At 43.6% G+C, this 23439-nt stretch overlaps 1 protein-coding gene across 1 annotated transcript; it reads left to right on the top strand.

The window, feature by feature from the left end:
- The first annotated feature begins 829 nt into the window (after positions 1-829).
- LOC145950444 (uncharacterized) lies at positions 830-1618 on the top strand. Its single transcript, XM_083061534.1, has one exon. The coding sequence runs from the start codon at positions 830-832 to the stop codon at positions 1616-1618; it is 789 nt and encodes a 262-aa protein (XP_082917660.1).
- The last annotated feature ends 21821 nt before the right edge of the window (positions 1619-23439 follow it).

The raw sequence follows: 23439 nt of genomic DNA, 5'->3' as shown, positions 1-23439 counted from the left end.
CGACATCGCACTCGAAAGAGCGAACTGTCAAACGATGTAGGAGGTGAGGGCTTTCGCCTTGAGCCACATCAAAACGGAGGAAAATCATATTATTAAAAGGGCAGCGGAGGACCGAGAGGCAGGGGGCAGCAATAAGGAGGGAAATAAGCATCTTCGACCGCGCTCAGACTGGAGCAAACGGCGTGACCGATACAACCCGAAGGAGGGCAATTACAGGCAGACCGAACAAAGTGGTCGGGCAAGGGGCGAATGGACACGCAACAACGAGGAAGAGAGGTTCACCCCACTTACTGTTCCCAGGCGACAGATACTCCGCGATGTCAACAGCGCATCGTTGTTCGAATTTCCAGCGGCGACGGAGCGTCAATTGGGGCCCTTGAAAATCGACTGGTGTGAGTTTCATAGAGCTCATGGACATTCTACGGAAAATTGCTTCGTCCTAGGAAGACAGATTGAACGCCTGATCAAGGAGGGACGACTGAGGGAGTTCGTGGCGAGAAAGCACGAAGGAAGCTCGTCTGATAGGCGATCCAGGCGCACACATGACGGTGCCAGGAGAGATAAGCGAAGAGAGAAAACTCCTCCTAGAGACTCGCCAACAAAGGTCTCGGAAACTCATCAGCAGCCCATCCATGGAGATTTCAACACCATAGCAGGAGGTTTTGCCGGCGGGGGACCTACTTCTGCTGCCCGAAAGAGGTACACTCGGTCGGTGTTGACAGTATCGGAATTCAGGCGACCGACTCAGCCTGAGATTTCGTTCTCAGATTTGGATTATGAATGAGTAGCTCCTCACGAGGACGACCCCGTCGTCGTATCGGCGATTGTCATGGGGTACAATGTGAAGCGAGTATTGATCGACCAGGGGAGTTCCGCGGTCATTTTATTCTGGGAAACATTTGAGGGAATGAGGATACCTAATGACCGTTTAATTCCTTATGCAGGGACTCTGGTGGGTTTTGCAGGAGACCAAGTCATAGCAAGAGGATATGTTGATCTGGAAACGACCTTCGGTCAAGGCGCCCAAATGAAGACGGTGGTCGTTCGGTATCTGGTGGTCAACGCTCAGTCATCCTATAGCATATTGATCGGCAGGCCCACCTTGAACAAACTGGGAGCGGTAGTGTCTACCTCTCATCTAAAGGTGAAGTACCCGTTGCCGAGTGGTGCTGTGGGAACCCTCAGAGTGGACCAGGAGGTTGCTCGGAAGTGCTACGGGGATAGCTTAAAGGCGCGAAGACGATTGTATACTGCGCATGTTGAACAAGAGATTCACTCTATCGATTTAGATCCTAGAGTAAACCATTTTGATCGCCGACCAGCTCCGGCCGAGGATATTAAGGAGGTGATATTGGCTGCGGGGAAGAAAGTAAACATTGGTACGTCACTCAGCTCAGAGGATGCAGAGAAGTTGATTGAAGTGTTAAAAGAGAACATGTCGGCGTTCGCATGGCACGTCAAGGATATGCCAGGAGTGGACCCCGATTTCATGTGCCACAAATTGGCTATTGATCCGCGGGCAAAGCCCGTCATCCAGAAGAGGAGGAAGTTTGGCGAGGACAAACGTAAAGCCATTGCCGAAGAGACCAACAAATTAATGACGGCAGGGTTCGTGTGAGAAATTCAATACCCGACTTGGCTCGCGAACGTGGTGATGGTACGAAAAAGTAACGGAAAATGGAGAATGTGCACAGATTTCACTGATCTAAATAAGGCATGTCCGAAGGATTCATACCCCGTACCGAACATAGACTGTCTCGTCGATGGTGCGTCGGGGTATGAGTTTCTAAGTTTCATGGACGCGTATTCTGGTTATAATCAAATCCGAATGCACCCAGCCGATGAGGACAAAACCGCTTTCATTGCCGACCAGGCCAACTACTGCTACAAGGTAATGCTGTTTGGTCTGAAAAATGCGGGTGCAACGTATCAACGATTGATGGACAAAGTGTTGGTGAACCAGCTGGGCAGAAATGTGGAAGCATACGTAGATGACATGGTGGCGAAATCAATGAGTCTGGATCGGCATTTAGGCGACTTGAGGGAACTATTTGAAACTATAGGAAACTACCAGCTTAAGCTAAACCCTGAGAAATGTTCTTTTGGAGTTCAAGCGGGAAAATTCCTCGGTTTCCTGTTAACTCATCGCAGCATCGAAGCGAATCCTGAGAAGTGTTCGGCGATCATAAATATGAGGAGTCCTTCCACGGTAAAGGAGGTGCAACAGCTCGCGGGAAGGATGGCTTCGTTATCCCGTTTCTTGTCCAAGTCAGCCGACAAGGAATTACCTCTCTTTCAATGCTTAAAGAAGAATGACCGATTCGCCTGGACAAACGAGTGTGAGGAAGCCTTCACAGAACTCAAGAGGTCTTTAGCCTCACCGTCGATCCTCACAAAACCGAGGCGGAACTTTCCTTTGTTGGTTTATATATCGGTATCCGACCGAGCAGTTAGCGCAGTGTTGGTCCAAGAACACGAAAGCTCCCAAGTTCTGATATACTTCGTAAGCGGGGTCCTACAGGGTGCAGAAACCAGGTATCAGAAGATCGAGAAACTAGCCCTCGCGATACTGATTACAGCACGGAAGTTGAGACACTATTTTCAGAATCATGAGGTGGTAGTCCACACCGATTATCTGATCAGGCAGGTATTACAAAAGCCCGACCTAGCAGGGAGAATGATGAAGTGGTCTATAGAGTTGTCGGAACACTCCGTTAAGTATGAGCCGAGGGGAGCAATCAAGGCCCAGGTATTAGCCGATTTCGTGATGGAGTTGACAGCGCCCGTTGATGAAGCTGAGGACAGAGAGACGCAGTGGATCTTGTCGGTAGACGGAGCATCGAATCTTGGAGGAAGCGGGGCAGGCATCATCCTGGAGGGACCGGGAGGAGTTTTGTTGGAACAGTCGTTGCGTTTCGAATTTCGAGCAAGCAATAATCAGGCCGAATATGAGGCGCTGTTGGCCGGTATGGCATTGGCGAAGGAAATGGGGGTGACAAGTTTGTCGGCTCGAAGCGATTCTCAATTAATCAAGGGTCAGGTAGCGGGTACGTTCCAAACAAAGGACCCGCAACTGGCTAAGTATTTGGAAAAGGTTAAGCTTCTATCGGAAAATTTCTGAGAATTTACACTTAACCACGTTTCGCGAGAGCAGAACTCGAGGGCCGATCTCCTTTCCAAGCTGGCCAGCACAAAGAAGCCGGGGGCTACCCGTTCGGTCATTCAAGAGATCTTAATGCAGCCCAGTATTAACAAGCCACAGGGGAGTGTTCTTTTTGTCCAGGAGGAGCTCAACTCGTGGATGAGACCGTACATTACGTACCTAACACGGGGGGAATTGCCAGAAGACCAAAAGGAGGCTTCACTGATACAGAGGGAATCGGCCAGATTCGTGGTAATCAATGAGAGGTTGTATAGAAGAGGATTCAGTTCTCCTTTGTTAAGGTGTTTGACTATACCGCAGGCGCAGAGGGTGATGGACGAGATACATGGTGGAATGTGTGGGAGTCACGTTGGAGGGCGAGCATTGGTGTACAAGGTGGCGAGGGCAGGCTATTTCTGGCCGAGCCTGAGAAATGATTGCGTCAATTGGGTTCAGAAATGCGACGGATGCCAAAGACATGCCCCTTTGATCCATTCCCCGGCCGAACGACTGCATTCAATTCTGTCTCCATGGCCTTTCCACAAGTGGGGGATTGATATCCTCGGGCCATTTCTGATTGCGGTAAGGCAACTGAAATTCTTGATAGTGGCGGTCGATTACTTCAGTAAATGGATCGAGGCGGAACCAGTTGCGACCATCTCAGCAGAAAAGGTAAGAAATTTTCTTTGGAAGAATGTGGTGTGCAGGTACGGAGTCCCTCAAATGCTCGTTTCCGATAATGGGACCCAGTTTGCAAGTACGAGGGTTCGGGATTTCTGCAAAGAGGTTGGCATCCGAATGGCGTTCACATCCGTCGAGCACCCACAGTCTAATGGCCAGGCAGAGTCGGCCAACAAAGTAATCCTCTCAGGCCTGAAGAAACGTGTACAGGAGTCAGGCGCGTCATGGGTGGAGGAACTTCCCCGAGTACTATGGTCGTACCACACGACTGTCCACTCGACGACTCAAGACACTCCCTTCAACCTGGTATACGGAACAGACGCCATGATCCCGATAGAAATCGTGGAACCATCAGTCCGCACTACGGCTTTTTCAGCGGAGGAGTCTGACCAAGGTAGACGAGTCGATTTAGATTTAATCCAAGAGACCATAGAAAAAGCAAGAATAAATCAAATAGCGGCCCAGAGCAGAGTAGCCTTCAAGTACAACACAAAGGTGAATCCGAGAGACTTCATTGTAGGCGACCTAGTTTTGAGGCGTGCTCAGCCAACGCAAATGAGAAACAAGCTATCAGCCAAGTGGGTGGGTCCCTATAAAGTGGACGATGTGGTCGGCAAAGGTGCATACCGATTGAAGACCTTGGACGGAGGAATGATACCGAGGACATGGAACGCTGCGAATTTGCGTTTTTATTATAGCTAATCTTTTTGTATTAGGTGCACTCTTTTCCTAACTCAGTATTTTGTCCCCGTAAAAATAAGAGGGGTTTTTGCTGAGAAGGTTTTTAACGAGGCACCATTTTTTCTTTTCTACTAATAAATATTGTCTCATTCTTTCATACCCATGGTTTGTTGACTTTTGTTGTTTTGAAGAAAGAAGAACTCGTCACTGATCGGGAAAAGACCGACGGGCGCGAGTATAACTAAATCGAAGAACTCGTCACTGATCGGTGAAAGACCGACGGGCGCGAGTATAACTAAACCAAAGAACTCGTCACTGATCGGTAAAAGACCGACGGGCGCGAGTATAATTAAATCGAAGAACTCGTCACTGATCGGTAAAAGACCGACGGGCGCGAGTATAACTAAATCGAAGAACTCGTCACTGATCGGTAAAAGACCGACGGGCGCGAGTATAACCAAATCGAAGAACTCGTCACTGATCGGGAAAAGACCGACGGGCGCGAGTATAACTAAATCGAAGAACTCGTCATTGATCGATAAAAGACCGACGGGCGCAAGTATAACTAAATCGAAGAACTCGTCACTAATCGGTAAAAGACCGACGGGCGGGAGTATAACTAAATCGAAGAACTCGTCACTGATCGGGAAAAGACCGACGGGCGCGAGTATAACTAAATCGAAGAACTCGTCACTGATCGGGAAAAGACCGACGGGCGCGAGTATAACTAAATCGAAGAACTCGTCACTGATCGGTGAAAGACCGACGGGCGCGAGTATAACTAAACCAAAGAACTCGTCACTGATCGGTGAAACCGACGGGCGCGAGTATAATTAAATCGAAGAACTCGTCACTGATCGGTGAAAGACCGACGGGCGCGAGTATAACTAAATCGAAGAACTCGTCACTGATCGGTGAAAGATCGACGGGCGCGAGTATAACTAAATCGAAGAACTCATCACTGATCGGTAAAAGACCGACGGGCGCGAGTATAACTAAATCGAAGAACTCATCACTGATCGGGAAAAGACCGACAGGCGCGAGTATAACTAAATCGAAGAACTCGTCACTGATCGGGAAAAGACCGACGGGCGCGAGTATAACTAAATCGAAGAACTCGTCACTGATCGGTGAAAGACCGACGGGCGCGAGTATAACTAAACCAAAGAACTCGTCACTAATCGGTGAAACCGACGGGCGCGAGTATTAAATCGAAGAACTCGTCACTGATCGGTGAAAGACCGACGGGCGCGAGTATAACTAAATCAAAGAACTCGTCACTGATCGGTAAAAGACCGACGGGCGCGAGTATAACTAAATCGAAGAACTCGTCACTGATCGGTGAAAGACCGACGGGCGCGAGTATAACTAAATCAAAGAACTCGTCACTGATCGGTAAAAGACCGACGGGCGCGAGTATAACTAAATCGAAGAACTCGTCACTGATCGGTAAAAGACCGACGGGCGCGAGTATAACTAAATCGAAGAACTCGTCACTGATCGGTGAAAGACCGACGGGCGCGAGTATAACTAAACCAAAGAACTCGTCACTGATCGGTGAAACCGACGGGCGCGAGTATAATTAAATCGAAGAACTCGTCACTGATCGGTGAAAGACCGACGGGCGCGAGTATAACTAAATCGAAGAACTCGTCACTGATCGGTGAAAGATCGACGGGCGCGAGTATAACTAAATCGAAGAACTCATCACTGATCGGTAAAAGACCGACGGGCGCGAGTATAACTAAATCGAAGAACACATCACTGATCGGGAAAAGACCGACGGGCGCGAGTATAACTAAATCGAAGAACTCGTCACTAATCGGGAAAAGACCGACGGGCGCGAGTATAACTAAATCGAAGAACTCGTCACTGATCGGTGAAAGACCGACGGGCGCGAGTATAACTAAACCAAAGAACTCGTCACTAATCAGTGAAACCGACGGGCGCGAGTATTAAATCGAAGAACTCGTCACTGATCGGTGAAAGACCGACGGGCGCGAGTATATCTAAATCAAAGAACTCGTCACTGATCGGTAAAAGACCGACGGGCGCGAGTATAACTAAATCGAAGAACTCGTCACTGATCGGTGAAAGACCGACGGGCGCGAGTATAACTAAATCAAAGAACTCGTCACTGATCGGTAAAAGACCGACGGGCGCGAGTATAACTAAATCGAAGAACTCGTCACTGATCGGTAAAAGACCGACGGGCGCGAGTATAACTAAATCGAAGAACTCGTCACTGATCGGTGAAAGACCGACGGGCGCGAGTATAACTAAACCAAAGAACTCGTCACTGATCGGTGAAACCGACGGGCGCGAGTATAATTAAATCGAAGAACTCGTCACTGATCGGTGAAAGACCGACGGGCGCGAGTATAACTAAATCGAAGAACTCGTCACTGATCGGTGAAAGATCGACGGGCGCGAGTATAACTAAATCGAAGAACTCATCACTGATCGGTAAAAGACCGACGGGCGCGAGTATAACTAAATCGAAGAACTCATCACTGATGGGGAAAAGACCGACGGGCGCGAGTATAACTAAATCGAAGAACTCGTCACTGATCGGGAAAAGACCGACGGGCGCGAGTATAACTAAATCGAAGAACTCGTCACTGATCGGTGAAAGACCGACGGGCGCGAGTATAACTAAACCAAAGAACTCGTCACTAATCGGTGAAACCGACGGGCGCGAGTATTAAATCGAAGAACTCGTCACTGATCGGTGAAAGACCGACGGGCGCGAGTATAACTAAATCAAAGAACTCGTCACTGATCGGTAAAAGACCGACGGGCGCGAGTATAACTAAATCGAAGAACTCGTCACTGATCGGTGAAAGACCGACGGGCGCGAGTATAACTAAATCAAAGAACTCGTCACTGATCGGTAAAAGACCGACGGGCGCGAGTATAACTAAATCGAAGAACTCGTCACTGATCGGTAAAAGACCGACGGGCGCGAGTATAACTAAATCGAAGAACTCGTCACTGATCGGAAAAACCGACGGGCGCGAGTATAACTAAACCAAAGAACTCGTCACTGATCGGTAAAAGACCGACGGGCGCGAGTATAACTAAATTGAAGAACTCGTCACTGATCGGTGAAAGACCGACGGGCGCGAGTATAACTAAATCAAAGAACTCGTCACTGATCGGTAAAAGACCGACGGGCGCGAGTATAACTAAATCGAAGAACTCTCTAATTCTTCAACTGACTTACTTGCTACACCTGGGGAGACAAATAACCAACACAGATGCACAACATAACATGTAATTGGTTAATTGTTCATTGGTTCTCTCTAATTCTTCAACTGACTTACTTGCTACACCTGGGGAGACTAATAACCAACACAGATGCACAACATAACATGTAATTGGTTAACTGTTTATTGGTTCTCTCTAATTCTTCAACTGACTTACTTGCTACACCTGGGGAGACTAATAACCAACACAGATGCACAACATAACAGGTAATTGGGTTACTGTTCATTGGTTCTCTCTAATTATTCAACTGACTTACTTGCTACACCTGGGAAGTCTAATAACCACCACAGATGCACAACATAACAGGTAATTGGTTTACTGTTCATTGGTTCTGTCTAATTCTTCAACTGACTTACTTGCTACACCTGGGAAGACTAATAACCACCACAGATGCACAACATAATAGGTAATTGGTTTACTGTTCAATGGTTCTCTCTAATTCTTCAACTGACTTACATGCTACACCTCGGGAGACAAATAACCAACACAGATGCACAACATAACATGTAATTGGTTAACTGTTCATTGGTTCTCTCTAATTCTTCAACTGACTTACTTGCTACACCTGGGGAGACTAAAAACCAACAGAGATGCACAACATAACATGTAATTGGTTTACTGTTCATTGGTTCTCTCTAATTTTTCAACCGACGTACTTGCTACACCTGGGGAGACTAATGACCAACACAGATGCACAACATAACAGGTAATTGGTTTACTGTTCATTGGTTCTCTCTAATTCTTCAACTGACTTACTTGCTACACCTAGGAAAACTAATAACCAACACAGATGCACAACATAACATGTAATTGGTTTACTATTCATTGGTTCACTCCAATTCTTCAACTGACTTACTTGCTACACCTGGGGAGACTAATAACCAACACAGATGCACAACATAACAGGTAATTGATTTACTGTTCATTGGTTCTGTCTAATTCTTCAAATGACTTACTTGCTACACCTGGGGAGACTAATAACCAACACAGATGCACAACATAACAGGTAATTGGTTTACTGTTCATTGGTTCTCTCTAATTCTTCAACTGACTTACTTGCTACACCTTGGGAGACTAATAACCACCACAGATGCACAACATAACAAGTAATTGGTTTACTGTTCTTTGGTTGTCTGTAATTCTTCAACCGACTTACTTGCTACACCTCGGGAGACTAATAACCAACACAGATGCACAATATAACATGTAATTGGTTTACTGTTCATTGGTTCTCTCTAATTCTTCAACTGACCTACTTGCTACTCCTGGGGAGACTAATAACCAAGACAGATGCACAACATAATATGTAATTGGTTAACTGTTCATTGGTTCTCTCTAATTCTTCAACTGACATACTTGCTACAGTTGGGGAGACTAATAACCAACACAAATGCTCAACATAACATGTAATTGGTTTGCTGTTCATTGGTTCTCTCTAATTCTTCAACTGACTTACTTGCTACACCTGGGGAGACTAATAACCAACACAGATTCACAACATAACAGGTAATTGGTTTACTGTTCATTGGTTCTCTCTAATTCTTCAACTAACTTCCTTGCTACACCTGGGGAGACTAATAACCAACACAGATGCACAACATAACATGTAATTGGTTTACTGTTCATTGGTTCTCTGTAATTCTTCAATTGACTTACTTGCTACACCTGGGGAGACTAATAACCAACACAGATGCACAACATAACATGTAATTGATTTACTGTTCATTGGTTGTCTCTAATTCTTCAACTGACTTACGTGCTTCACCTAGGGAGACTAATAACCAACACAGATGCACAACATAACAGGTAATTAGTTTACTGTTCATTGGTTCTCTCTAATTCTTCAACTGACTTACTTGCTACACCTGGGGAGACTAATAACCCACATAGATGCACAACATAAGATGTAATTGGTTAATTGTTCATTGGCGACTCCAAGAACCCCTTTTTGCGAAAACCACTAATCCATGGAGGGTCCCGTTTGGGATTAACCCGGATTGGTGAGAATCATTTAATAAAATTGTTAGTCCGATGAGGTCTCAGTTTGAGAATAAGTCGTTCTAACAATCCATCATTTTTCAAAACTAAAAAGAGTCCAACCATCGTCGCGAATGCCAATGTCCGTTTCGGCGGGTGGCGACAGATGGCGACTCCACTGGGGAAGCCTCGAGAGTCAGTCCCATTTAGTGATGGATTATTTCTAAAATGATAGGTTAAAATTACTTCATTACCCCTCGCTTGTATGATAATATGTTTTACCTAATTGGCTTTAATAACTGTTGGATGTTTAAATTTTCGCAATTGTTTGAAATATAAACTGCACACGAACCTTTGCACACAACAGTTCCCTCTATACCCGGGGGCATGAGTGGAAAGCCATAGGGAGTGGATGTTAGTACGGCCGGTTGTCGAATGGGTCTATAGGTGCCCGTAGACCGTTGTCGGAAAGCATCACTCAAGGTGAAAACCATGAACTCAAGTCCGACAGTGCGTTGGAGCTTTCCATCGACTTACGACGAGAGGGATTGGGTCCCTATAATGGGGGCACCTTGGGGGCCTTAGACCGGTGAGAACAGTTAGAACCTCCTTGAATATGCACTTGTCTGCAGGATACCTCTACCTCGTGATTCGCTCGTGACTGTTCGTGGATGAGTGAATTGTTTGTGCATTGTTTATGTGACATTGTTTGAGCATACATTGCATTCTTTAAACATACAACATTCCCCTTTTAGAATAAGAATAAATAGGAATAAGAATCTTCCATTACATGGTGTTAACATCTACCCTCATCACATTCATGTAGGTAGTTTCCCTTTTCACCCAAAAAAATACAAAAAACAAAATACCCAAAAAAAAATAGTTATTTATCCAAACCAAGCAATATCATGCATCATCTTAGGAACATCCTGAAAACATGATAATGCTTAGTTGAATAAACACAATGCATGCATATTCAACGCCATCATCTCATATCATGCATTCTTATTGTAGATCATGGAGGGATCTAGGGGAATGCAAGGGCAGTTGAAGAAAATGGACTTCTTGTTATACCGTGCCGAGAGGTTGGACCACCTCTGTTCTTTGATGCCACACGAGGCTCGTGTTGAGTTCGAGAAATCATATGGACGAGTCCTCGATTTGATGAAGATATGTGTGGATCCGGCCTTTCTGAGAGCATTGTTTCACTTTTGGAGTCTCGATCTGCATTGCTTCGAGTTCCCCCAGTTTGACTTAGTTCCTACTCTCGAGGAGTATGAGCTCATGCTACGATGGCCCAAATCAGCAGGGGTCTATGTTTTTCATGGTAATTATGTGGCCGTGGAGAGGGTCGCTACTCAAGTCAAACTACCATCACGATCATCTGCCTTAGTGGGGAACGGCAGTATCAAAGGTTGGAAGCTCGCTATGATTGAGGATCACCTTTCTTCCTTAGCTGGTGAGGGAGATTGGTTAACTTTCAACAAGACTCTAGCGTTAGCCGTGTTTGGGACGGTCATATTCCCCTTTCACGCTAACACAGTGGACCATGCCGCTATGGACGCTTTCTTCGCATGGGACGTGCACATGAAGAGTCCCGTGCCTGCCATTCTTGCCGACACCTTGCTTTCTATCAACATATCTCAGCAGAAGCAAGGGAAGATTATCCGATGCTGCACCTCCTTGTTATATGTGTGGAGCATCACACACTTCTACGCCTCTAGTCACATGGGGACTTTGCCCAATCCGTTGAGGAGCTTTTCGAAAATCCCCGTATGCCGCCGTTATGCTTCCGAATGGAAGGAAGAGATGGAACAGTGGAGCATTGAGCACTTCACATGGGTTTGTCCTTGGTTCCGTCCGAGCAACGTATTGATGAGATGCGGCAGTTACCCAAGCGTACCGTTGATGGGCCTCAGAGGTTGCATAGCTTATTCACCTAGATTGGCTATGAGGCAACTTATGAGGACTCAGATTGTTCCTACTAAAGAGGAGCTTGGAGGATTGTGTTTCTCCTTTGATTCCGAGCATCAAAGGGACATGCACGCTGTCGTTAGAGCGTGGGAGAGACCAATCTACGAGGGAGATCGAGAGCTTGGAAAGCCTCGGGTATCCATCTCCACCGACTACGAGACTTGGAGGAGCGAGAGGGGAGTGCCCCAACCATCCACCTCTTGCGCGACCGCAGTTACGAGGAGGTTGCTGCAAGAACAAGTCGATACCTTGACCAAGAAGCTGGAAATCATGGGAGCTCAGATGAGAGTTCTTGAGGAGAAAAGCGAAGAATCCAGTTTCGCCATTGACGGTCTACAAAGGCAGTGCAAGAAAAAAGATCATGAGATAGAGCGGCTCAAGGACGAGTGTGCTAACCTTAATGAGAAGGCTATTCGGGCATCCAAAATGCCAAAGGTCGAACCGAGTAGTCAACTCCGAGATGTCAGCGCAAAGATAGCACGCCTTGAAGCCGAGTACGCAAGGCAGGCACAGTTGATCAAGGATATGCAAGATGATCTACTCTTGACTCGATCCGATGCGCAGCAATGGCAGGAAGTTGCTCAACAAAAAACCGCAAGCCTTTCCGATTTTCGCAAGAAGGAAAGGGAAGGACTAGCACATATGGCTAACCTCCGAGAGGAGAAGGATCGAGCCGAAGACGAGCTTAATGGGCTGCAAGCCATGATCAACTACTATATTCAAAAGGCAAAGGACGCTCAAAAGATTAGTGATAATATGAGCCAAGCGGTCCATACGCAAGTCGAAGCAATGGCCCGTCATGTAGAGGAAGCCGAAGTTGAATGGAGAAGAAACATGAACCCGCCTGTGGGTTTCTATCGGCTTTTCTCATTTTGTAAAAATTTGCTTCGAAGCATTGTATAACGAGTTGTACACTTTCTTTGATTAATAAATCGAATTTTTAAGATCTATGAAATCTTTCAATTGCCTTTGCATTTCATAGTCATTCATTTGCATACATCCCTCCTAGTAATTCATTAATAACATTAATAAAAAGAAAGGATTAATCGATGCGTATGTTCAGAATGGATCGCACGCCGTTTGTTATTAAGTGTAAGCCAACAACCGCGCCAAGCGAACGCACATCAACTCCGTTGCTGTGCCATGGATATACGACATCCATTTTTCTGCCGACAGCGATATCTCTAACATCGCTGGACTTGGGGGCATGACTAGGAGTGGCAGGATCTACACTCCCGAAGATCTTCATGATGAAGCTCCCAAGAATAAAGGAAAGGAAAAAGAAAAAGAGAAAACCGAGGAAAATAAAGAATCCGAGGAGGAGACTGACGAGCTGTTAAAATATATCCGACAGAGCGAGTACTCCATCGTGGATCAACTTCATAGGACGCCAGCAAAGATTACTCTGTTGTCGTTGGTCCTAAGCTCTGAACCACATCGGCAAGCTCTGTTGAAAGTCTTGAACGAGGCGTACGTATCGCACACTATCTCCCAAGACAAGTTTGAGGGGATTGTTAGTCACATCACGGCTAATGATCACCTCACTTTCACCGATGAAGAAATCCCCGCTGAGGGACCGAATCACAACAAGCCCTTGCACATCTCTGTAAAATGCAAGGAATATCACATCGCTAAAGTCTTGGTGGATAATGGATCTTCCTTGAATGTGATGCCAAAAAGAACGCTTGATCAAGTGGCAATCAAGGGAATCCAAATGCGCCCGAGCAACATGATCGTTCGAGCTTTCGACGGTTCTAAAAGAGAAGTGGTGGGAGAAATCAATCTTCCATCGTCTTTAATGTCGAATTTCAAGTGATGGACATTACTCTCGCGTACAGCTGCCTCCTCGGCCGACCTTGGATTCATGATGCGAAAGCTGTTCCCTCTACGCTCCACCAGAAAGTCAAATTCATAGTGGGTGACAAGCTGGTGACCGTACAAGCCGAAGATGACATACTCATCAGCAAGCCATCTGCCATACCTTACGTGGATGCAACAGAGGAAGCTCTAGAGACCGCCTTCCAAGCATTGGAGATTGCCAATGTCGAAACGTTTCCCCGAGAAATGAAGAAGGTAGCCTACATGCTCACCAAGAACGGATACTTGCCTGGACAAGGACTTGGCAAGGATTCCCAAGGAATTCCCGAGCTACCCATTATTAAGGATAATCCGGGGAAACAAGGGTTAGGATACAACCCTAATAAAGATCAAAGGACGAAGAGGAACCAAGATCCTTCTCGACGTTCTTTAAGCTAGATCTTTCGTGATGGAGGAGGCCCATGGGCTAAGGGTCCAACTACTAGAGCAATGGCAAGAAGGATGCATGAAGAGTGGGCCCAAGCCCAAGGAAAGCCCACCACTTTATTTTGTTGGGCCTTGAATCAAGCCCAATTAGATTAGGGCTAGTATAGGAGTAGGCCTTAGTGCCATGTATTTCTTTTGGGGCCTTGTATTTTCGGCCTAGTAGCATAGGAGTTTCATTTGAAGGTCATTTGAATTTAGGTTAATTAGAGTTACATGTGGAATTACATTAGCATTTAATTAGTAGCACATTTGGTGTGCATTTCGGCCATATGCAACACATGCACATGGTGTGATCCGAAATGCAACTCAAATGGCTTCCTAATTACATGCCAAATGTGTGCACATGGGAGGGTGACCGGTTGGCACCAAAATTTGAATTTTAGAATTCAAATTTTGGCGCCTAGAGTTAAGATAACCATACCATGGTTTTACTTAACTCTAGGTAAACCCAACTTAAACCCTTAACCTAATTTAGCCTATAAACTTCCTTATGACTGAGTTTTGTAGACACTTTGGACATTATTGAATGAGTATTCTTCTCAAAGAAATCTCTCCTCCGAAGTCATTTTGCTCCTAGCCTCTACCCTCCTTGAGAGCTTCTCCTTGTAGAGCTAGGACACCTTACCTTCTTAGAACTTAGCTTGTATGCAAGCCTAGGTCACCTTGCTCCTTTGAGGCGTCTCTAATCCTTGAAGAATCATCTAAGGAATCCGAGAAGGAGTGAAGAATCCATGTGCATCCAAGTGGAAGCACATCAAGTGGTATCAGAGCTTCGGTCTTCAAGAGATAAGTTCATCTTCTTGAATTTTGATCCGTGGTTCCAAATTGTTCTTGAGTTCATCTTGAGTTTCATCTTGTTAAATTTTTGAGTTCATGTCACAATTGAGTTGATTCTTTCCTAGATCTAGTTTTTGTTTCAAAATTTGATGGATCTAGTTTGTATTGCTTGAATGATTCATATGCGCCTATGTTATATGCTTTCATGAATCATGCTAATTTCTTCTTGTGTTCAATTAGGAATTTTCTGCCTAATAGCTTTTGATTTTGTTTGAGTCTTCTTTGCATCTTATTCGGTCAATTAAATGTTTGAGTCTTTTATTTTTAAATCCATGTCTAGTAGGTTTGTGTAGTTCTTATATGTTCATCTATCTTAGCTATGCTTGTTGATCCTTTTTAATTTTTGATTTGCATCTTGAAACAATTTTCTGGATTTGGCCGAGATCCATTTCTTTTCTTTGGTATAAGCTCATGAATTTTGTTTCATTTTTGAGTTCATAAACTACTATTAGATCATTAGTAGTTTTCTTAGAATTTTAGGCTTCCCAAAATTTTATTGAAAATGTCTTACAAAAAAATTCAAATCCGTGAGGTTTGATTTTGTATGAGTTGGAGTGTGCTGAAATTGGAGTTTGGAAATTCAAATTTGAATTTGAGTTGGAGCCTAAAAACCGTGCATGTGCAATTCTAAATTACAAGCATAAAAAGCATGTCACATGTCACTTGAATTTGCACTTAATTTCACTAGTATTTGGCAACTAGTTTGAACCGGTTTTTAGTGCTAATATTAAGAGTGACCGAGAATCATTGGTGACCAATTTTTGTGAGCAACAAAAGGCAACTCCTATTTGATAAAAAAAAAATAGGAAGAAAGATCAAAAGAAATTCAAAGCAACATTAAAAAAAAAAAAAAAAGTGCTAAACCTAATTTGAAAAGGAAAAAGCCATTAAGGAGTTAGTTTCTCTATGTGTTTCTTCTCGGTTGCTAGTTGATTTTGATTCATAAAAAGAATTTTTCAACTCATCTATTTTGAGTGTTTTGGTTTTGTGCATCTACTCTAGAACTATTCCTAGGTCAATTCCTTCTAGTTTTAGTCAACTATTTCATTGGTGTCATATAAGCTTGTCACTACTTAATCTACTCTTGTCTTCTTTTCCTTCCATATTGTCTTTTGCTGTTTTAATCTTGTACTAATCAAAGAGTGACCTAAGCTTGACCTAGCCTATCTTCTTGGAAGCTAGTTCTACAAGGGTCATCAAAAGAAGCCTAAGGAAAGGAGGAGGAAGGATAAAAGTGGCTTGCGGTTTTTGAACCCTTAAACACAAACCATAAACACTTCTTGGCTGGAAATTTGGTGGATGCTGGACTGGAAAACCGTGAAGAAGCTTGGAGTTTAATTTCAATTGTATTTTAATTTAAAAAAAAAAAAAATGTATAAGCATTAGTGACGGATTTTTAGTGACCGATTTTTACCTTACTAAATTTGAATTTTGTTGCAAAATTTGGTCACTAATCCATCACTAATTCTTTGTGGCTGTTCTTAATATTTCATTTCAGCCACTTGTTCTTTGTTGTTATACTTTGTGTTTGGCCTTTACAAGGAGTGTCTTGGGAGTGTCTTTGGTACACAACCATCTCTCCTTAAGTTTACAATTTTCGTTAGCACTTGGTGGGAGTGGTCCTTGATTGATCTTTGGTATCTCTCAAGCTCTCACCTTAGGATACGTTAGGTAGTTTAATTGTTGTTGTTTAATCCTTGTTTTAATTGCTTTTATACGTCTAGTTTATCATAGTTCACAAAAACATCAAAAAAATCATTTTCCTTGAAAAGAATTTGGTAGAGATTAACTACAAAGGGGATTAGTAATTTTTACTTGAAGAGGCTTGGTTTTTAAGTGGCTCCTAGTAGCTCACCTCCCTCCAAAGTTCAATTTGTATACATAATCCTCTAAGTACTTAGTCTTAACCTTGCATAAAAACAATTGATTTTCAAAAATCATTTCTCAAAAAGCCCCTTTCTCCTATAATGGAAGAGTTTTCTACTCCTCAAAGTGATAGTAATTCAAGTGATTACAATGACTTGTCAAAAGTAACACATGAATTAAGATCACTTAAGCTTTGGAAGAAGCAAGAAGCCAAGCAAAAACTTAAAGAAAAACTTGAAAGAGAGGCTCAACTTGCTACTTTAGAGGAAGAGATTCGAATATTAAAGGAGAAAGAAGAAAAATTACATCACAAGCACCGAAGTAGACATAGCTCCCACCATAGTTCTACTCTAGGAGAGTCAATGAATGATGATAGTCTTGCTTTAGGAGATCATTATCAACCACCTCCTAGAAGAGTGCATAGGGCCCCCAAGCCAAGGGAATCTAGGGTAGATCTCCCTTATTTTCATGGGAAAGATGATGTTGAGGGGTACTTAGATTGGGAAATGAAGGTGGAACAAATTTTCACTTGTCATCAAGTGAATGAAGAAAGAAAAGTCTCCTTAGCAACCCTAAGTTTTCAAGGTCACGCCATGTATTGGTGGACTTCTTTAGTGAGGGATAGGCGTCTCCATAATGACCCTCCAATTCAATATTGGAATGAATTAAGGAGTGCCTTGAGGAGGAGACATATTCCCTCTTACTATACTAGGGAGCTTATCAATAAGCTCCAACGACTCCATCAAAAAAATATGACTGTGGAAGAGTATAGACAAACAATGGAGTTGTACTTAATGAGGGCTGGTATTAGGGAGGAAGAAAATATTACCAATGCTAGGTGTTTGAGTGGGTTGACTTTTGATATAAGAGATAAAGTAGAGCTTCTCCCTTATAGGGATTTAAATGATTTGGTTCAACTTTGCATCAAGGTTGAACAACAAAATTTGCGAAAAGGTTCTAAAAGCTCATACTCATCATCTTTTTCAAAAGTTGACTACAAGAGGAAGGGCAAGAAAAATGATTTCGAAAAAAATACTTTTCCCCCTAAAAACCTAGACAAAGGTAAAGAAAAAGAAAAAGAGAAAAAAACAAACACTTCACACATTAGCACTAAGACTAGTGACATAAAATGCTTTAAGTGTCTTGGGAGAGGCCACATTGCTTCTCAATGCCCTATTAAGAAAATTATGATTTTAAGGGGCCAAGATATTTATAGTAGCCAAGATGAAGCTACTACTTCTTCATCTTCCAGTGAGGATGAAGAAGAAGCAAGTGAAGAAGAGTCATGTGAGGTTACTTACCCTTATAATGGGGAACTTCTTATGATGAGAAGGATCCTCAATAACCAACCTAGTGATACACAATCCCAAAGAGAGAACATCTTTCATACAAGATGTAACATTTCAAACAAGGCTTGTTCTCTCATAGTGGATAGTGGATCTTGGTGCAATTGTTGTAGCACTAGGATGGTTGAAAAGTTGGGTTTGACTACCACACCCCATCCAAAACCTTATCAACTTCATTGGCTTAATGATGATGGGGATATGGTGGTCAACCAACAAGTGGAAGTAGAGTTTTCCATAGGGAACTATCAAGATAAAGTTAAATGTGATGTAGTTCCTATGGAGGCTTGTCATATTTTATTAGGTAGGCCATGGCAATTTGATAAACAAACTCATCATGATGGCCTAACTAATAAAATAACTTTCACACATAAGGGTAAAAAGTTTGTGCTTCATCCTTTATCACCTTCACAAGTGATAGAAGATCAAGTACAAATGAAGGCCAAACGTGAGCAAGAAAAAGGAAAACAAAAAAAAGTTGAAAAAAAAAAAAAAACTTCTAAAAATTGATGAAAAGGAGGATTCTAGAGAGATTAATGTTCCCTCTCTAGAGATAGTTCAAGAAGAGAATTTTCAATCAAAACCTTTGCACAAAACTTCTCTCTTTCTTGAATCATCATCTCATATCCTCATGTGTAGAGGAACATTAACTTGCACTGCCACATCTTCTTTGGAAACTACTCTACCTCTTGTGGTTAAAAACCTTTTACAAGAGTTTGATGATATATTTCCCAAGGAAGGCCCAATTGGACTTCCTCCTTTTAGGGGAATAGAACATCAAATAGATCTTGTGCCTGGGGCTAGTCTTCCAAATAGACCAGCCTATAGGACCAATCCACAAGAAACCAAGGAGATAGAGAAGCAAGTACATGAGTTGTTGGAGAAGGGCTGGATTCAAAAGAGTCTAAGTCCTTGTGCTGTACCAGTCATATTGGTGCCAAAAAAAAGATGGAAAATGGAGGATGTGTTGTGACTGTAGAGCCATCAACAACATCACCATAAAATATAGGCACCCAATTCCTAGGCTTGATGACATGCTTGATGAATTGCATGGGTCATCCATGTTTTCCAAAGTAGATCTTAAAAGTGGTTATCACCAAATTCGAATCAAAGAAGGTGATGAGTGGAAAACCACTTTTAAAACTAAATTTGGACTATATGAATGGTTGGTAATGCCTTTTGGGCTTACTAATGCACCTAGCACATTCATGAGGCTCATGAATCATGCCCTTAGGGATTGCATTGGTAGATTTGTAGTTGTTTATTTTGATGATATTTTAATCTATAGCAAAAGTTTAAGTGATCATGTTGATCACCTAAGACAAGTTTTCCTTGTCCTTAGGGACAATCACTTGTTTTCCAATGTGGACAAGTGCACTTTTTGTGTGGATAATGTTATATTCTTAGGGTTTGTGGTTAGCAAAAATGGGGTTCATGTGGATCCCGAGAAAATTAAAGCCATCCAAGAATGGCCTATTCCTACTAATGTTAGTGAAGTTAGGAGCTTCCATGGATTGGCAAGCTTTTATAGGAGATTTGTTCCTAACTTCTCTACATTAGCTTCACCTCTCAATGAGTTGGTGAAGAAGGATGTGGTCTTTGAATGGACGGATAAACATAATTTAGCTTTTCAAGAACTTAAGCAAAAACTTACTCAAGCACCTGTTCTAGCTTTGCCTAATTTTTCTCAAACTTTTGAGCTAGAATGTGATGCTTCAGGTCTTGGCATAGGAGTTGTGTTGTTACAAGGTGGTCATCCCATAGCTTATTTCAGTGAAAAGCTTCATGGGGCTACCTTGAACTACCCTACCTATGACAAAGAGTTATATGCTTTAGTTCGTGCCCTTCAAACTTGGGAGCATTACCTTGTCACCAAGGAATTTGTTATCCATAGTGACCATGAGTCACTCAAATACTTGAAGGGTCAACATTGTCGCCACCCGCCGAAACGGACCTTGGCATTCGCGACGATGGTCGGACTCGTTTTAATAGTTTTGAAAAGTGGTGGATTGTTAGAACGACTTATTCTCAAACTGAGACCTCATCGAACTAACAATTTTATTGAATGAGTCACCAATCCATGTTAATCCCAAGCGGGACCCTCCATGGATTAGTGGTTTTCGCAAAAAGAAGGGTTCTTGGAGTCGCCACCAATGTTTTACTCAAAACATTGGAAAAAGGGATAAGGCAATTGATTTTCGCAAATCAACCTTGGCCATTACAACCAGAGTTGGGTAAGGGAGTCGGTTACGTGCGGGGAAGGTGTTAGCACCCCACAACGCCCCTTTCGGGTTCCCTATGACGGATTATTTCATAAATAACAGTGTAAAATTACTAAATTACCCCTATTTATTATAAACGATTATATATTAAATATCTACATGATGACGAATTTAAATATGCAACAATCAGAAAGCGGTAAAAGAAGGGATTTTTAGAGAAGAAACCTCTTGAAGCGTGCTTTTTATATATCAATGAAGTTTAGGAGGCTTTTTGGCGCTCCCTCCCTCTACAAGCTCGCTCGCTCCTTCCTAAAAATTAATCTTTACTATGGAAATCAAAAAGATTTCCCTTCGACTAGTTCGAATTCTCAAGCTAAATGCTCAGAACTCAAGAACTTCGTCGGATCGGCTCTCGGAGAGAATTCTAGGGCAGAACACTGCTCAAAAACCCCAGAATACTCAAGAAGAGAGTCCAAGAAGTGTGGAAAAGTGTGGAATGATGTCCAAATGACGTCTTATTTATAGGGGTGAGGCGCAGTACGGCCTCTGACATCAATACGGCCCGTACTGAAGATTTGAACTACAGTACGGCCGTATTGAATTCAGTACGGCCGTATTGAAGTTCAGAAACTTCAATACGGCCGTATTGGTTTCAGTACGGCCGTATTGTAGTTCAAAATGTGCAGTACGGCCGTACTGAACTCCAAGGAGGCCGTATTGAGCTCTAATCTTCCCACTTCCTTATTTTAAGCTACTCTAAGACCTCTAAACCTACAGATAATCATCCTAGGGGCTTCCAGGAGTCCTTCTGGCTGACTTTCCTTCGGTCTTCGAGAGTCTTCGAGTCTTATTTTCGACCCGGACAATTTTAGGGGTCTACAGCTGCCCCCCCTTTACTTAGTCAAACGGTTTTTTGGTGTACCGGTTGACAAGTAAAGGAGTTGACCCAACTGTCCGGGGAATAGGCCATCTTTCTGACTTGTAGTGTCTTCCGGTGGAAAATTGTTGAGTAGCCTCTCCAGGTTGAGTATTAGTCGTCGCCTCTCCAGGCTAGCGTGAGTCTTGCCCTCTCCAGGGTGAGTATTAGTCGTCGCCTCTCCAGGCTAGCGTGAGTCTTGCCCTCTCCAGGGTGAGTATTAGTCGTCGCCTCTCCAGGCTAGCGTGAGTCTTGCCCTCTCCAGGTTGAGTATTAGTCGTCGCCTCTCCAGGCTAGCGTGAGTCTTGCCCTCTCCAGGGTGAGTATTAGTCGTCGCCTCTCCAGGCTAGCGTGAGTCTTGCCCTCTCCAGGGTGAGTATTAGTCGTCGCCTCTCCAGGCTAGCGTGAGTCTTGCCCTCTCCAGGGTGAGTATTAGTCGTCGCCTCTCCAGGCTAGCGTGAGTCTTGCCCTCTCCAGGGTGAGTATTAGTCGTCGCCTCTCCAGGCTAGCGTGAGTCTTGCCCTCTCCAGGGTGAGTATTAGTCGTCGCCTCTCCAGGCTAGCGTGAGTCTTGCCCTCTCCAGGGTGAGTATTAGTCGTCGCCTCTCCAGGCTAGCGATGATTTTGTCTCCACAGTCCACGATGCTGCTTCGACGATTGTTTTTGATTTTTGTGCCACTGAGGGCTGGATAACGCAGGGATCTGTCTAGGGGATGTGCAGTTACTCATAGGTTCTTGTGTCCCAAATTTCCATTGCGTAGTTGGTACCCATTGAGGAATTTCTGTTTCCTTGGGGTGTAGACACGAAGATGCTCTTTTTGAGGTGAGCGATGCCTTATGATTGGCTGACGTCCTTTCGACGTTGGTGGAGTATCCCGGTTATCCTTATTCGGGTGACTCTTTTGATTTTTCAATTTTGTTGCCTTTGTGTAGGCTGTTATCCACTGGGGGATTTTGTCATTGATTTTGATTAGCCTCTTCTGTTAGGCAGATCATCTTGACGCTTGATGTTTGGCTGAGAGCCGGATTCCACTTGGGGAATGATTATTTGTCTTTTGTGATTTTTCTTGAAGGGGTGCCTCTGAGTAGGCGAGTGGGGATTTAAAGTTTATATATCCCAGAGTATTATTTAGAAAGCCTCTTCAGGCTTAGCTTCACTCATCGTTTGAGTTGGAAAGCTATCCTCCACTGAGGAGGTCATAGTCCTTTCGACTCGGATATTCTGTTTAGACGATCAAACCCTCCTTGGGGAATCTTGCTGATCTTGGTTTGATAGCTTTCACTGGGGAATTTGGCCCGTGAGTGGAAGCTGAGATATCTCTGGGGAGTATTATTTCGGCGAGCCTCTCCAGGCTCAGTTATTTTGGAGAGTATTATTTCGGCAAGCCTCTCCAGGCTCAGTTATTCTGTGGGAGTATTATTTCGGCAAGCCTCTCCAGGCTCGGTTATTCTTGTACGTTTTATTGATTTTTTGTTCAGCCCAAGAGTGCAAGCGGAGATGTCTCTTGGGGAGTATTATTTCGACAAGCCTCTCCAGGCTCAGTTATTCTGCATGATTGCTGGATTTTCTGATTTTTTTGCCTTTTCTGTCGATTTTCGGCTCTTTCTGTATTTTTGCCTTTTTTGTCGTTTTTGGCTTTTTCTGTTGACTACTGTCATACACAAGCAATTTTTCTATTTTTTCTATTTTATGCGATTGCCTCATGATGAGGTCTTTGAAAATTTCTTTATGGCCAATACGGCCGTATCCATTTCAGTACGCCCGTATTGAGTTGAAAATTTGTTCGTAACCCTAATTTTAGTACAGGCGTACTGAACATGGTACGGGCGCATTGTTTTTTCTGAAGTTTGATTTTTTTGTTTTTTCAATAAACAGAGAATAAGTGATCTTCCAGTACACCTATCATCTGTATGCATGTATGCGGTATGATGCACCTAATTCTATTTGATTTATTTTTTCAAAAGAATTAAACGATGCGTTTCTTTGCTTGGATATTGCCATTCCTCTAGACGGGCTGTGCGCTGCCGATTTCTGTAACCGAGGAATGATGCGTGTTATATCGAGATGGGCGTCATCAACCCAGTGATCCTCCCCTTCCTTTAGAAGACGTGTCAACCCTCCTATTGACCACTATATCTCCATGTTTCCACTAGATTATCCTAAAATCGTTTGGGACAAGAGAGAAAAGAAAGGAAAGATATTTTTGTTCTGAAGTTTGTGTTTTAG

Source organism: Cajanus cajan, chromosome 8 (genome assembly GCF_000230855.2).
Source record: "Cajanus cajan strain Asha chromosome 8, NIPB_CcT2T_4, whole genome shotgun sequence".
Classification (NCBI taxonomy): domain Eukaryota; kingdom Viridiplantae; phylum Streptophyta; class Magnoliopsida; order Fabales; family Fabaceae; genus Cajanus; species Cajanus cajan.
Note: the sequence above shows the minus strand (reverse complement) of the source record. Positions and strands in the feature narration are given on the sequence as shown.